Below are 14,941 nucleotides of genomic sequence, written 5' to 3'. Positions count from 1 at the left end.
CATAAACAGCACGTGGGCTGCTTTGGTGGGGAACACTCAGAGAATTCTGCAAGCCCAGAGAAGGGTCTTGGACCCGTGCAGAAGTTCAGGGATGGCTCCTGGAAGAGATGACACCTGAGCTGAACCTTGAAGGCTGACAAGGATAGCAATACAGGATTATCAGCCACAATACTGAACTCCTCCATAAAAATAGAGTTGATTCTTTTCATTTTTCTAAGAATATGAACATATGGCAGAGGAATGATTTTTGTCATTATTCTTTCTTCCTTTCTAATACTTTCCACTTTATCTCTCTTTCATGCCCTATCTCCAGACTTTTCTAAAGCAATGTTATTTATAAAGGTGGTGGGAAGTATCCTTATTTTGTTCCTACTTGAAGGTGATACTTTAATATATCTCCAGTAAGGATTATAATGTTTACATGCTCATTAAGTTTCTCATTTGCAGTTCATAACAATTATGTAGGTATATATTATTATCCCCATTAATCAGATGAAAACAGTGAAGATCTGAGAGATCAAAGGAGTTGTCCTAAGTCCACAAGTGGTGAGGAATGTCAGAACCAGACCTTGAACCTGGGCCTTTTGACCTAAAATCTTTGGCCCCTGCCCACTTTCTGTCATGCTTCCTCAGGTGTTGGGTGTGTGCTTTTGCCAAAGCAGGCTGTACTTGTTAAGGTACTTGTTGGCAGTCCTCTCACAGGGAAGTGTTTATCCACAGAAAAAGTGGTGGCTTCAACACTGCCAAACAATGCTCCTGCCCATGCCCATGTGTTAGAGGCTCTTTGTGAGGAAGGGATTAAATCCAAGATACTTAGACTTCAGGGCAAACTCTGAGCTAAGCTATTCCCTCTCTCTCCCACCTTGCATTTTTCCCATCCTGCCTCATCCTGGCAGCCCTGACCTTGTCTTTTGGACTTTGTTCTGCAAGCAAATGCAGACTAATAGGACAAAGGGAGAGGAGTCAGACTGCAGAGTCAGGTAGACCTGAGTTTCAACACCAGCCTTAACACTCGTTAGCCATGTGATTTGGGCAACTTGCTCAGTGGGCAAAGTCTCAGTTTCCCCTTCAGTAAAGAGAGGGTAATAGTGTGCATCTCAGTGGGTTTTTGTGGGAGAATAAATGAGAGTCTATGTACCTTCATAGTGCCTAATGCAGAATAGGTTATTTTCTTATTGCTTTTTTCCCTGCATTTCTTATTGGCCCTGCAAATTTATTCATTCATTCATTTACTATGTGTTTTATTCATTTACTACATTTACTATGTATATTGAATGCTTACCCTGTACCAGACACTGCAGTAGACACTGGATATATTAGTAAATGGAATAGACATGGCCCCTGACTTTGCAGAAGGTGCAGCACCATGGAGGGAGACAGCCAATAATCAAGTAAAAAATACATTAATAAATGCAATGAAGGAATAGAATAGGATGCTGTGGGAGGGAATAATAGAGGCAGGCCTGCTTTATGTTAGGGCTCAGGGAAGGCCCTTCTGAGAAATGACAATCAAGGTGATACATGAGAGGTGAGAAAGAGCATAAGAGTAACATGATCCAGACTGTGTTTTAAAAAATTATTCAGGCTGCTTGTGGAGGGTGGAAAGGAAGTTAAGGGGCAAGAGAGGACATGGAGACTCTATTTAGGAGGCTGCTGTAGAAATCTAACAGGAAGTGGTGGTAGCTTTGATGAAAGTTATGGTTGTGGAAATGGATATAGACAGACATTTGAGAAATAATTAGGTGGGAAATAGTAATAGATTAGATGTGAGAGAGTGTCAGGGTCTCAAGGCTCACTCCCCAGTGTCTGATTTGGGCAGCTGGCTGGATGATGTTACAGTCACCCCTCGGTATCTGTGGGGGATTAGTTCCAGGACCCCCTGTGAATACCAAAATCTGCAGATGCTCAAGTCTCTTATATAATATGGCGTAGTACAGTCGGCCCTCCGTATCTGCAGATGTGGAACCCGTGGATACAGGACCAGCTGTATTTATAAGATGGAGTGATAAATAGAGGCTTCAGTTTTGGGCTGAATCTGGACTCCTAGGAGTGTAATCATGCTCAAAGTTTCTCTGGGGTAGAAGTTATATGGCTTTTGTCCCAGGAAGGCATTCCAGGAGCTAGGAGGGAGATGCCCAGAAAGGGGCCCTTGAAGATGAGCCCCATCCCTGAGGTTCTGGTGTACAGACCCTTCCTAAGACTGAGGCTGGACCAGGAGAACCAAGAATTTCTCCCTTCCACCACCAGCCACATAACAAACACAGCACCAAGTACTATGTAACAGCAGACTAGTACTGGGAAAGGGGCGTGAATGTGGAGAGAGAACCCCTCTGTAGTGCAAGCATACAGAGACTGCTAAAAACTGAGGGTGGAATAGAAACACTGAGGAAAACCCTCTGGCATCCCAAGTCCCACAGTTAGCAACCCAGTGCTGGAGGAGTTAGAAGCCTGTGGTGCATTGGAGGTAACTATAGAAACAATAAAACCCAGCTCCAGCTCAACTCCTGACTAGGTTGACTCAATCCCCAACACTTAGGGCCTGATAAGAGAAAAGGGGTACACATTTTCAAGTGTAAATATTATTTAACTCAGTTTATTTCTGTATACACAGTTGTCAACAATAAATAAAAAATTATAAGATACGTATATATACACACACAAACAGGAATAAACAAATCACTGTGAAGAGCAATAAACAAAACCAAACCCAGAAGTGACCCAGGTATTGGGACTATCAGATAGGAACTTTAAAATACCCATGAGTTATATGTTAAAGGATATCATGGAAAAGATATGCAACATGCAGCAACAGATGGGAATTTCAACAAGGAGAAGGAAACTATAAAAAAAGTATAATTAAAATGCTAGAAATAACAAAACATGATATAAGAAATGAGGAACTTCTTCGATAGCTTATTAGAAGACTGGAAAGAGCTAAGAAAAAAACTTTCATTTGAAGATAGGTTAATAGAGATTATTCAAAGAGAAACACAAAAAGAAAATAAAAAAGAGTGGGGAAAAAAACAGAACAGAGCATCCAAGAGCTGTGGGAAAATATCATATATGTATTTGGTGCCCCAAGAGGATAAGAGAGAGAAACTGGGACAGAAGAACTATTTGAAGAGAAAATGGTTAAGGAGTTTTCAGAATTACTGAAACACAGCAAAGAATCTCAGATCCAAGAATCTCAGAGAACCCCAAGCAGGATAAATACAAACACACACTTAGACACATCATAGTCAAAGTGTTGTAAATCAAAGACAAAAGTCTTGAAGGCAACCAGAGAAAAAGAAACTTTAAATACAGAAGAATAAAGATAAGAGTTATAGAAGACTTATCATCAGAAAATGATATGCAAATTAGAAGACACTGGAAAGACAAATAAAGACTTTTTTAGAACAAATAAAAGTTGACAGAATGCATTGCCAGCACACCTGTGTGACAAGAAATGTTAAAGAAGTTCTTCAAGCAGAAGAAAATACAGACCCACACAGTGAAATCAAGAGCATCATAAATGGTTACAATGAGGGTAAATAAAGAAGACTTTCTTATGTTTAATTTCTTTAAAAGATAATTGACTGCCTAAACCAAAAATATGAACAGTGTATTATGGGATTTATAATATAGAAGTAAAATGTGTGGCAACAATAGCAAAAAAGATAGTGGAGGAAATAGAAGTATATTGTTATAAGGTATTTATACTATATATGAATTGGTGTAATATTACTTAGAGATATTATAAAGAGCTATATTGTAAACCCTAGGGCAGCCACTAAAAAATAAGAAAAAAAGAGACATAATTAACCAGTTGATAGTGGAAATGAAATGGAATCATCAATCCAAAAAAAAAAAAAGAAGAAAGTGAGAAAAAGGAACAAAGAACATATGGGACAATAAAAAAAAACTAGCAAGATGGTTCCAACCATGTCAATAATTATATTAAATGTAAATTGTCTAAGCACCCCAATTTAAAGGTAGAGATTTTCTATCAACAAGAAAATGATTTAAATATTAAAACATAGGTAGATAAAAGGTAAAATTACACACTATGCAAACAATAATCAAAACAAAGCTAGAGTGGCTGTATTATATCATAAAGTAGAATTAGAAACAAGGGATATTACAGGAGATAAAGGGAGATATAATAAAAGGAGTCAATTCATCAAGACATTATAATCCTAAAAGTATGTATACCTAATAATAGAGCTTCAAGATATAGAAAACAAAATGTATAGAAGAGATTATAACATTAAATGTGTATAGTAGAAAGGAAGAAAAATTTCAAATCAATGATCTACATTTCCAACTCAAGGAACTAGAAAAAGATGAACAAATTAAAGCCAAAATAAGCAGAAGGAAGGGAATAAGAAAGATTAGAACAGAAATCAGTGAAATAGAAAACAGATAAATAGTAGAGAAAACTAGTGAAACCAAAAATGGAGTCTTAGAAAAGATCAATAAAATTTGTGTAAACTATTAATAAGATGAACAAGAATTAAAGAGAGAAGACACAAATTATCAATACCCAGAAAAAACGGAGGCACTTCTATAGATCTATAGACATTGAAAGGGTGTAAGGGAAAATTATGACCAACTTTATGCAAATAAACTTGATCATTTACAGAAAATAGACAAATTCCCTGAAAGACACAAAGTACCAAAGCTCACTCAAGAAAGAATAGATAACTCAAGTATACCTATATGAATTAAAGTAATTGACTTTATCATTATAAATCTTCCCATAAAGAAAACTACAGGTCAAGTTGGCTTCCTTGGTGAATTCAATGAAGAGAGATTCAATTTAAGGGAGAAATGATGCCAGTACTATAGAAGCTTTCAGAAAGTAGAAGAGCAGTAAAACACTCCCTAACTAATTTTATGAGACCAGTATCTCTTTTTTTTGTATTAATTAATTTACTTATTTATTTATTTATTTTTGGCTTGTTGGGTCTTCATTGCTGCGCATGGGCTTTCTCTGGTTGCGGTGAGCGGGGGCTACTCTTTGTTGCGGTGCGTGGGCTTCTCATTGTGGTAGCTTCTCTTGCTGTGGAGCACGGGCTCTAGGCACGCAGGCTCCAGTAGTTGCGGCACTTGGGCTCTAGAGCACAGGATCAGTAGTTGTGGTGCACGGGCTTAGTTGCTCTGCGGCACGTGGGATCTTCCCAGACCAGGCCTCGAACCCGTGTCCCTTGCATTGGCAGGAGGATTCTTAACCACTGCGCCACCAGGGAAGTCCCAGAGACCAGTATCTCTTATGAATACAGATGCAGATATCCTCAACAAAATACCAGCAAACTGAATCTAACAGCATAGAGAAAGAATTATATACCATCAAGCGAGATTCTTTTCAGAAATGCAAGGTTGATTTAATGTATGGAAATCAATGAATGAATACAACATATAAATAGAGTAAAGGACAAAAACCACATGATAATGATAATCTCAGTAGATGCAGAGGACTCATTTGGCAAAGTCCAACACTCCCCATGATAAAAAAACACACAACAAACTAGGAATAGAAGTAAAGAAAAATTAAAAAAAAAAGAAGTTAATATCCTCAACCTGATAGAAGGCATCCATGAAAACCCACGTCTAACAACATATACAATGGTGAAAGAGTGGATGCTTTCCTTCCAAGATGAGATTAGGTAGGAAAAAGAAATAAAAGGCATCCAGATTGAAAAGGGAGGGACTTCCTTGGTGGCACAGTGGTTAAGAATCCACCTGCCAGTGCAGGGGACATGGGTTTGATCCCTGGTCCGGGAAGATCCCACATGCTGTGGAGCAACTAAGCTCGTGCGCCACAACTACTGAGCCTGCGCTCTAGAGCCTGCAAGCCACAACTACTGAGCCCGCGTGCCACAACTACTGAAGCCCTCTGAGCCTGCACGCCTAGAGCCCGTGCTCCACAGCAAGAGAAGCCACCACAATGACAAGCACACTCACTGCAATGAAGAGTAGCCCCTGCTCGCCGCAACTAGAGAAAGCCAGCGTGCAGCAACAGAGACCCAAAACAGCCAAAAAATAAATAAATAAATTTTTTTTAAAAAAAGAAGTAAAACTATATTTGCAGATGACATGATCTTGTATATAGAAAATCCTAAGGAATTCACACACAAAAAACTATAAATAATAAACGATTTCAGCAAGGTTGTAGAATACAAGGTCAATATACAAAAATCACTTTTATTTGTATACACTAGCAATGAGCAATCTGAAAACGAAATTAAAATTGTAATTCCACTTCTAATAGCATCAAAAAGATTAAAATGCATTGGGATAATAAAAAGAAGTTCAAACCTTATACTCTGAAAACTACAAATCACTGTTGAAAGAAATGAAAGAACACCTACATAAATGGAAAGGCATCCTACATTCATGGAACAAAAGACTTAATTTGTTAAGATGACAATACTCCCCAAATTGATCTACAAATTCAACCCAATCCCCATTAAAATCCTAGCTGCCTTTTTTGCAGAAATTGATAAGCTGATTCACAAATTAATATGGAAATGCAAGGGACCAGAAGAGCCAAAACAATCTTGAAAAAGAACAGAGTTGAGGGACTCACACTTCCCAATCTCTTAACTTTCTATTGTACAAAGCTACAGTAATTAAGACAGTGCACGCAATTAGTATTCCTGAAAAAGAAAATGGAAAAAACCAGAATAGATAAGAAAATACAATTATATAATCAAAGAGAAATTCTTCAACAAAGTAAGGCTTTATTCAGCACTTGCTAAGTGTTCTATCCACTTATTATTCCATTTAGTTCAGAGGACTGCACTAAGTGAAAAATTCTATTACCATCTCCATTTTACCAATGAGAAAACTTTAGAGACTGTGACTTGCCCATAGTAGTGGAGCTGGGCTTTGAACCCAGAATGGCAGCCCGAGTCCAGTGCCTTACTTGATACTACAGATCTGAATTTTTAGATTGAGAGTTCACGCTGTGTTCCAAGAATAGCTGACATAGAATGATGAATGGCAAGACAACGCCTGGTAGATTTTCTAGACTTCAGGGAGAAAAGGACTGCTCTTTGCAGATTGTCTACAGGGAGAACAGTAAGGCTGGCTTCCGAGTTGTCCACAGCAACTGTCAGCATTGGAAGACTGGAGTATCGTCAGCCATGTTCTGAGGGAGAGAAAGTGGGAAATCCGAGAATGTCATACTCAGGTTTAGAGGAACAGAGACAAGAGATAGACATTCTTACACCTGTAAGAATTCAGGGCCTGTAGCATGCATGAGCCCTTTTTGACAATATTCCACCAAGCAAGAATCAATTTAAAATAAAGAATTAAAGAAACAATGAATGCATCTGATTGATTGAGGTATAGTTGATGTACAATATTATATAAGTTTTAGGGGTACAGCATAGTGATTCACAATTTATAAAGGTTATATCCCATTTATAGTTATTATAAAATATTGGCTATATTCCCTGTGTTGTACTGTATATCCGTGTAGCATATTTATCTTATATATACTAGTTTGTACCTCTTAATCCTCTACCCCTATCTTGCCCCTCAAATGCATTTTGATATAGAACTGATGCAAAACAATTATGGGGTAGAACATAATTGTTAGGTACCTTGGCAATAAAAAACAGTACTATAACAAAAATAAGAGGCTGAGGAGAAGGCAAAGGAGAAGGTAGTATGATTATGTCAGTTTCCTCATTTTTGTGCTGGGTCAACAGATACTGTATAGTGTTGAAATATGTAGATAAAAGAATGACCTACTTTCTGTCCTTTCTCTATCTCTTTCTTTGTCTCCCTGTCTCTGTCTTTCTGTCTGTATACACATATACACATACACATAACACACATGCATACATGTAATAAATATAACATATTTTTAACTTTAGAGAGACATAAATGTATGAACTATGTGTAAAAAAACCACATTTTTCTGAGGTTGAGTGATTACTTTGGTCACACTTTAGTTTCTCCTGTCAAATTTAATTAAAATTAAAACCAGTATGTATAACAATCTCAATGTTTGTAAAATCATTTTTATCTTTCTCTCCTCTTGATACATATGTACACAGAGATAGCTGGGTTATCGTTCAATCAATGTTCACTGGCTATTTCTATCTGGTAGAATTTGGGATGATTTTTAATTTTCTTTTTGTACTGTACTACATTGTTTTCACTTTAAAATAATCATGGCATTTTAAAAAATTAAAAACTATTATCAAAAGAAAATGGAGAATAATTTTTTAAAGTTTCAGCATTGGACCCCCAAGTGGAAATGCCAAGGAAGTAGTTGGATATATGAGTCTGGGAAAGTCTAGACTAGAGATTATAAATTTGGGATTCAGCAGCATGTAGATGATTTTTGAGGAGTGGATGAGATCATCTTGAGAGACACTTAACAGAGAAGGACAAGGGCCCAGGACCGCACTCTCTGCGTCTCCAACTCTTCGAGGATGGGTGAGGGTGGAGCCAAAAATGACAGTTCTCAGAGGCAGGAGGAACACCTACCCCTACCTCTTAGCACTTGCAGAGCCAAGGGCTAAGTCAAGAAGGAGCCAGGCAGTTTTGATAAGATGCTGGGATGTAGTTCAAAGGCAAGGGTTGCCCACCTGGATTTCATTCCACAACATATTGTTCATTGTGTGTCTTCTACTTTTTTTCCCCCTCCCAAAGCTCATAAGGTAGAGAACCAGCAATTGCTTCAACTCCATTTGGAGAATAATTTCAAGACCTCTAAAATATTTGGGGTTTGGCTAACAGCTGGATCTTTGGAGAGCTGCTGACTCTCAGCAGATGTTGGCAGCATGTTTGGAGAGCACTCCTGTGGTTTTTAAATGGGCCACAAGTAGCTTCTGGTTGATAAATGCTTTATTTGACTTGTGAATTTAAGGAGAGCAGCCTCTGTAACAGTAGCTAAGTGTTTACACTTCACTGTATCCCCCTCAACTTGCAAGCCTTTCTCTTGACTAGTTGGCAGTCTTTCTGGCAGGGCTAAACACATAAACCTTTAAAACCTTGTTATCTGCTGACAAGAGGTCAAGTTTGGGGAGAGGGGGAGTCGAGGTTGTTTTTCTCAACTCTCCCCTTGAGAATAGGTGGCTGCTGCCCAGTCCACAGACCTCAGCTCTGTAGCCTGGTGAGTTTGCCCTCTCTGGTTAATTCCAGAGCCAGTGCCAATCATGGCACTCTCCAGCTCTTTCTGAAGCTCATCACACTCTGGAGGGCTGAAGCCACGGGCCACCCATCAGTGACCTCAGCCATTGGTGGATGATGACCGTTCCTGTCCATTGCTGGACCGACTTCTGTGTCACTCAGCCTCTCTGTCAACATCCTGGCCTTCGGCAGAGCCACTCCACCTCTAATGCTTCTCCTGGCACCGTGCACTCCTCAGCACCCTTCACTCCTCTGTCCTCAGTGCCAGGAGGGCCACACGTGGCCCAGGGTTAGCAGTTGTTCCCTGTCTCACAGAAGTCACTCTCTCTGCTTTTCTTATCCCTACACTTCTACAGCAGTGCCTTGCACTGATGTTTGCATACAGAAGTTAATTTTTCAAGTCCTGCAGTGCATTTAGAGACAGGGTTTGAAGGAGGTAGGCTTGCATGTGGATCTGATTAGTTTTCCGATTTTCTCCCCTTCTAGGTAATACTTTCTAATATTCAAAACAGAAGTCCTAAGCCTGGCTCTGCTCCCCACGATCAAGAACTAGGTTTTTTCCTAGAAACAGGACTACAGAGAGCCCATGTCCTCTATTTCAAAAATGGGTAAGCCTTCTTCTTTTTCTAAATAAAGTTCCTAAAGAAGGAAAATAGAAAGCCTTATAATGCTGTCTTCAGTTTAGTTTTTATCATAAAGCAATTTTAAATATAAACCACAATGGGAATTTTTTTTAAAAAAAGAATGAGCATAGGCTCTTTTGTCTCTTCTCCACCTGGCCCCTCACTTTCCCATGAGATCTGAAGGTGGGAGGAGGGAGGAGGAGGCTCCCCCATGAGTACGAGTCACAGTGTGGAGCACCAGGACCAGCGGGGGAGGGAATGGGGGCCATGCTTTGTGCTCCTTTGCCTCCCTGGGATGGTACTGCACAGGCCTCCCTGCTTTGCTGCGGGGAGAATTAATGGATTGGAAACCCTGGATCATCTCCCTTTGAACGGCTGATCCGTTTAGAGAACTGGATTTGCCAAATTTCAGACGGTTTTTGTGAAAGCGAGTATGGCTGTAATGCCACACGGGTACATTTTCCCCTTGAGCTGCTTTTGAAAAGAGTTTTTAAAAGGTTTAAGAGCCTGCATGTAAGGGATAGCTCTCTCATGCATTTGATGCTTGTTTTCCTTTTCGTGTTGCTCTTACGAGAAATGCGATGATGCCCTTCCAAATCTCTTCAGCTGTCCCTTGTTTTGACATTTTGCTGCAGGATAGATGTGCATGGAGACCAACAGTATGTATCTGGTTCCCCTGTAGCTCCTCCTAGGCTGTGCGTGGGAGGCCCCTTCCTCAGGAATAGTCCAATAGCGCTTTAAACTGCAGATTGGATAACTGAACAGGGGAGTTGCTCCCTCTTCATTTTCAAGAGCTTCAGACCTTGGGGCGTAGCTCATGGAAGTGGGATTTCATCTGCCCAGAGCCACGTGCTTCTGTTTCCCATTTGTTGGGGAGTAAATGCTTATTTTCCAAATCCTATTAAACTGTTTGTGGAGAAGGCCTGTTTTGCTCCAAAGGTTCAGATTGGCAGGGCCCACAAAAGGCTGCAATAAGCACCCCGAAGTTTGGAATGGCTTGGTAGCTTTGGCATAGATGCTTTTGAGTTTGATCTCATCTGTCACTGATTGAGATCGTCTGAGTGATGGTGCATGTCCTCTAGGCTGAGTTTTTTTGTTTTTTGTTTTTTTTTAAGTATTTGTTTATTTATTTATTTATGGCTGTGTTGGGTCTTCGTTTCTGTGCGAGGGCTTTCTCTAGTTGCGGCGAGCGGGGGCCACTCTTCATCGCGGTGCGCGGGCCTCTCACTATCGTGGCCTCTCTTGTTGCGGAGCACAGGCTCCAGAAGCGCAGGCTCAGTAATTGTGGCTCACAGGCCCAGCCACTCCGCGGCATGTGGGATCCTCCCAGACCAGGGCTCGAACCTGTGTCCCCTGCATTGGCAGGCAGATTCTCAACCACTGCGCCACCAGGGAAGCCCTAGGCTGAGTTTTGAGTTCTAGTTTCTTTGCTGTTATAAATAGAGAGAGAAGGGAGGGAACGTAGAATATTTTTTCTGTTTATTCTCCCTTTTCACAATAAATAGTGTCATCACGGAGGAAACTCCAACCCTGGCTTTCCCTCCCTCTAACCTGTGAGTTTGTGTGATTGATATGCAAGTCCAGAGGCCGGAATGAATTTCCCTGGGGCTTTCAGGAGTCCCAAACCAATACCTTCTATTGAAAATGTTTTGTGTGAGATTGATAACGGTGGGCTGGATAACTTATTTTCCTATTTGAAGCCTATTCGTCGAGGAGGAAGAAGCGGGTCTATGGGGCTCTGTCCTCTTGCCCTGAACCTTTGGATGCCCACCAGAACCCAACTAAAAAATAATGATGAGAGGTTTGCACTAGGTGATGGATTACATGCTGGGAATTGCTTACTGGCTCATGTCTCATTTTATGTTACCCAAGTTCAAGAAGATTCCCATTGACATAGTCAAAGTTAAGGGACTGCTTAATTTTGAAGCCCCTCTTCCTTTTTTCTTGTCCTCTTGCTGTTCTCCCTGGGCTCTAAAGACCAGTGATGCATTGAGCCGGCTGCTCTGGAAGGCTCTTGTCAGCTGCAGTGTTCTAAAGCAGTAACAAGAAGTTACGTGGGTAGGTGGAGGTGAAGGCCAGTTTTGAGACCACAAAATATGGACGAAAGGAGAGAGACCAGTGGGAGGTTTTGGACATGCCAAGCGCTGTCAGCGCTGCTGACTTACACGGTGGGTCACTCGGGGCCCAAGAGCCACACCTGGGGGGCATTCATCAGTGGACGCCTACCGCCAGTGTCTCTGCGGAGCAAGTGGGGACAAATGGAGGTGGTTGCCATCCCTAAGCGCCAGTGGCTTCCCATCTTCCAATGTGTTTGCTCTGCTCCTTCGTTGTCTTGCTCCCTTTTTGTGTTTCTACACTTAAAAATATATATATCTGGAAGGATATAATTGACAGGATTTGACTGATTTTCAGGGTTAGGAAAATGCATCATAGATGAGTTTGGCAATAAGAGTTACTAATTGGTAAAGCATATCTTTTTCTTTAGAAATATACTTAAATATGTTCAGCTTTTTAGTTGCCAAGCCCGTGAACTTGGGTCTCTTTCATAGAGAACCTGACGCCAGGACCAGTTCCTGGGCCCCTCCTGATCCCTTAGATCCCTTTCTGTTTACCAAGTACTTTTATTTCATCGTTGATCCTCATGGCGTTATATCCTCCACGTCCACCACCGCCCTTGGGGTTGGCGGTGTAAACAGTATCGCCTCTATTGCACGCACGGCGACCTGGCTGCTGGGCTTCTGACCTTTCAGTGCTGCCCCGACTGCAGGGGAAATGCTGTGTGCAGGGCCTTGGCTCAACCTTCAAGCCGTGGCCTTGTCCACCATCCAGCCTCTCTTGTGAGGGAGCACTTGACTCCGGGATGAGACATTGCCGGGGGATGGTCCCCAGCCTCCACGAATTGGTGTTTCCTCATCACACTTTTCCTCATGTCTCATCTACAGCCTGTCACAAATCATATGTTTCTTCTTCTCTCCTCCTCCCCTGCCCCTCTCCCCCCTCCTTTCCTCCCCATCTCTTTCCTTCCTCACCCCCTTCCCCTCCCTCTCCTTGTTGCCCCCTCACTCCACCTTCTCCCCGGTCCGCTTGGAGGGAGAGAGCACCTGTCATCATCCCAACCCCAGTGTCCTTGAGCATGGTCTGGCTTGGCACACACCCACGTCGATTTCACGTGGGTTTCTCTTATCCCTCTGGGTGGCAGCAGCAGGCCTGTTATGGATGAGAAAAATACCCTGCTGAGGCTCTGCAGAGGGTGAAGGCAGAGAGCGTTAGCCTCAGAGGGCCAGGGCTGCTGCCTCCGAGCTTCTCTAATTTCCTCGCCCACGGTAGGCACTCGGATGAGGGCAAGCAAGGGCGCTGGAGCCAGAGGACCGGATAAGGGACCAGCCCTTCTCCTCGCTGGGTGCCAGTTTCTTTATCTGTAAAATAGTGCCAGAACCAGAGAGCTGTGTGAGGCGCAAATAAGAGAATGCACGTGGAAGCATTTGGTGCAGCGTCAGGCAAACAGGCAGGGGGAAATGGTAACTTCCAGTGATGATGATGCCTGGCTGGCTTTCCAGCTGGAAGTGGGACCACAGGAAGGTCAGGCTCCAGCTGAAGTGGAAGTTCTCGAAGCAGGCATCACTCATTTGATTGCAGAGCCTCACACAGCAGAGTTTTCAAGGAAGGGCACTCATTTTTGACTGCTGGTGTGAGCGAGCTCTGCTCGAGATGCATAACAATTAGCTTGGATAACCCCTAATAACCGAGGGCCACCTCAGTGTTTCAGAGAAGGGAGGCGGGGAAGCCTGGTATGAGGCGGTAGCACTGGGTGTTCTGGGCAGTGTGCAGAGAAAGGGCCTCAGCCTGGGGCTCCCCTCAGCCTTCTGAGAAGTGTTACCCCTCCTTGAGTCCTTGAGGCCATAATGCCAGAGAAGCTTGGGTTTGGGATGCCGTTTATTTACTCCATGTTATTTTAGGAATATTTAACTATATCTCATAAACAAAGGGTAGCCAAGGACATTTCAAGTAGCTTTGCTTCTTGTTCCACCATGTCAGGTGTACTGGGTAAGCCACATGGATCGTAGTGTGTGTTTTCCCTGGTTCTGAATTGGTTTTAATTCAAGGAGGGTGGGGGTAAATTCGAGCAAGAAGGCAAATAAGCGTCAGTGTCTGGGAAATGTACCCGCTGGGTTGTCCTCTTTCCTAGGGTGCATCACGGAGTTCTGTGTGGGAGATCCTGTCTCGGAGAAGGTAGGAAGGCAGGCAGTATGGTCAGACTCTGGGCTTCCCCCCACGTGCTTGCAGCCAGGCCAGGGAATAAAGTGGGATGGAGGGCTTTTTGGAGTTGTGTTATTACAGTCAGTCACCGCTATGCGTTGGCTTTAAATAGACCTCTAATTACCACTACACATTGACTTTTAAAAGTTTTTCAACTTCCCCAGTCATCTTGTTGACCTTTGCAACTGTTCAGCCCTGCTCAATGTAGCTTGGAATTAGAAGGCAGGAAGAAAGGCCATGAGGCCTGTGGTGTCCCATGGGCTGCTGAGTTTCCTGGGTTTATGGCCTCAGAGAAACAGTAGCAGCAGACAGGCTCCCCCAGGCCCTGCTGGGGGTGGGAGGGAGGGGGAGGGTGCCGGCCAGGAAGCGAGGGGGCTTGGCTCGATGCACTGGCCTCCCCAGGCACTGGAGCGACTTGGCCTTGTCCTCTGCATTCTTGCCTTCAGTACGTCTTCCTTCTGGCGGTGATAGAAGTGGTTGCTTTTTCAACTGCCAACTGCTTTTTACATTAGGAGTCAAATGCAAGGAACATGAGAAAATTCAGACACATTTCCAGTAAGCATTTCGTATGTATCAACTTTTTGTACATGACATTTCTCGAGAGATTCAGAGAGTAAAAAGAAATGAGCCTGCACTGTGGGAGATAGTAGGAGAAAAGAAAAAGGGTAAGATGTGAAAATAAGTAACTTTATAGGCAACAGTATGGTTGTATAAAAGAGTAAACAGTGCAAGATCACCTAATAATCACTTTAACTGAGCTGAGGTTTCCAGGCCCATTCATTCATTCATTCATTCATTCATTCAGTAAAGTATTTATTCATTCATTTAATGAGGACTCATTGCATAGGAGCCAGGCCCTGTCCGAGCACTGGGGCTTTAATGGGGAAAAGAACAACAAAGTCCCTGCCCTCCTAGAACTTCATCTCAGG

At 42.4% G+C, this 14,941-nt stretch overlaps 1 protein-coding gene across 2 annotated transcripts in view; it reads left to right on the top strand.

The window, feature by feature from the left end:
* Nucleotides 1–14,941, top strand: part of TTC7B (tetratricopeptide repeat domain 7B) — a 237,217-nt gene that overhangs the window by 63,765 nt on the left and 158,511 nt on the right. For both annotated transcript variants that reach the window (XM_061181165.1, XM_061181166.1), the window contains one exon: nucleotides 9,619–9,740. In XM_061181165.1, coding sequence (XP_061037148.1) covers nucleotides 9,619–9,740 — 122 coding nt within the window. The remainder of the gene's footprint in view (nucleotides 1–9,618; nucleotides 9,741–14,941) is intronic.

The sequence above is a fragment of the Eubalaena glacialis genome, chromosome 2, assembly GCF_028564815.1.
Source record: "Eubalaena glacialis isolate mEubGla1 chromosome 2, mEubGla1.1.hap2.+ XY, whole genome shotgun sequence".
NCBI lineage: Eukaryota > Metazoa > Chordata > Mammalia > Artiodactyla > Balaenidae > Eubalaena > Eubalaena glacialis.
Note: the sequence above shows the minus strand (reverse complement) of the source record. Positions and strands in the feature narration are given on the sequence as shown.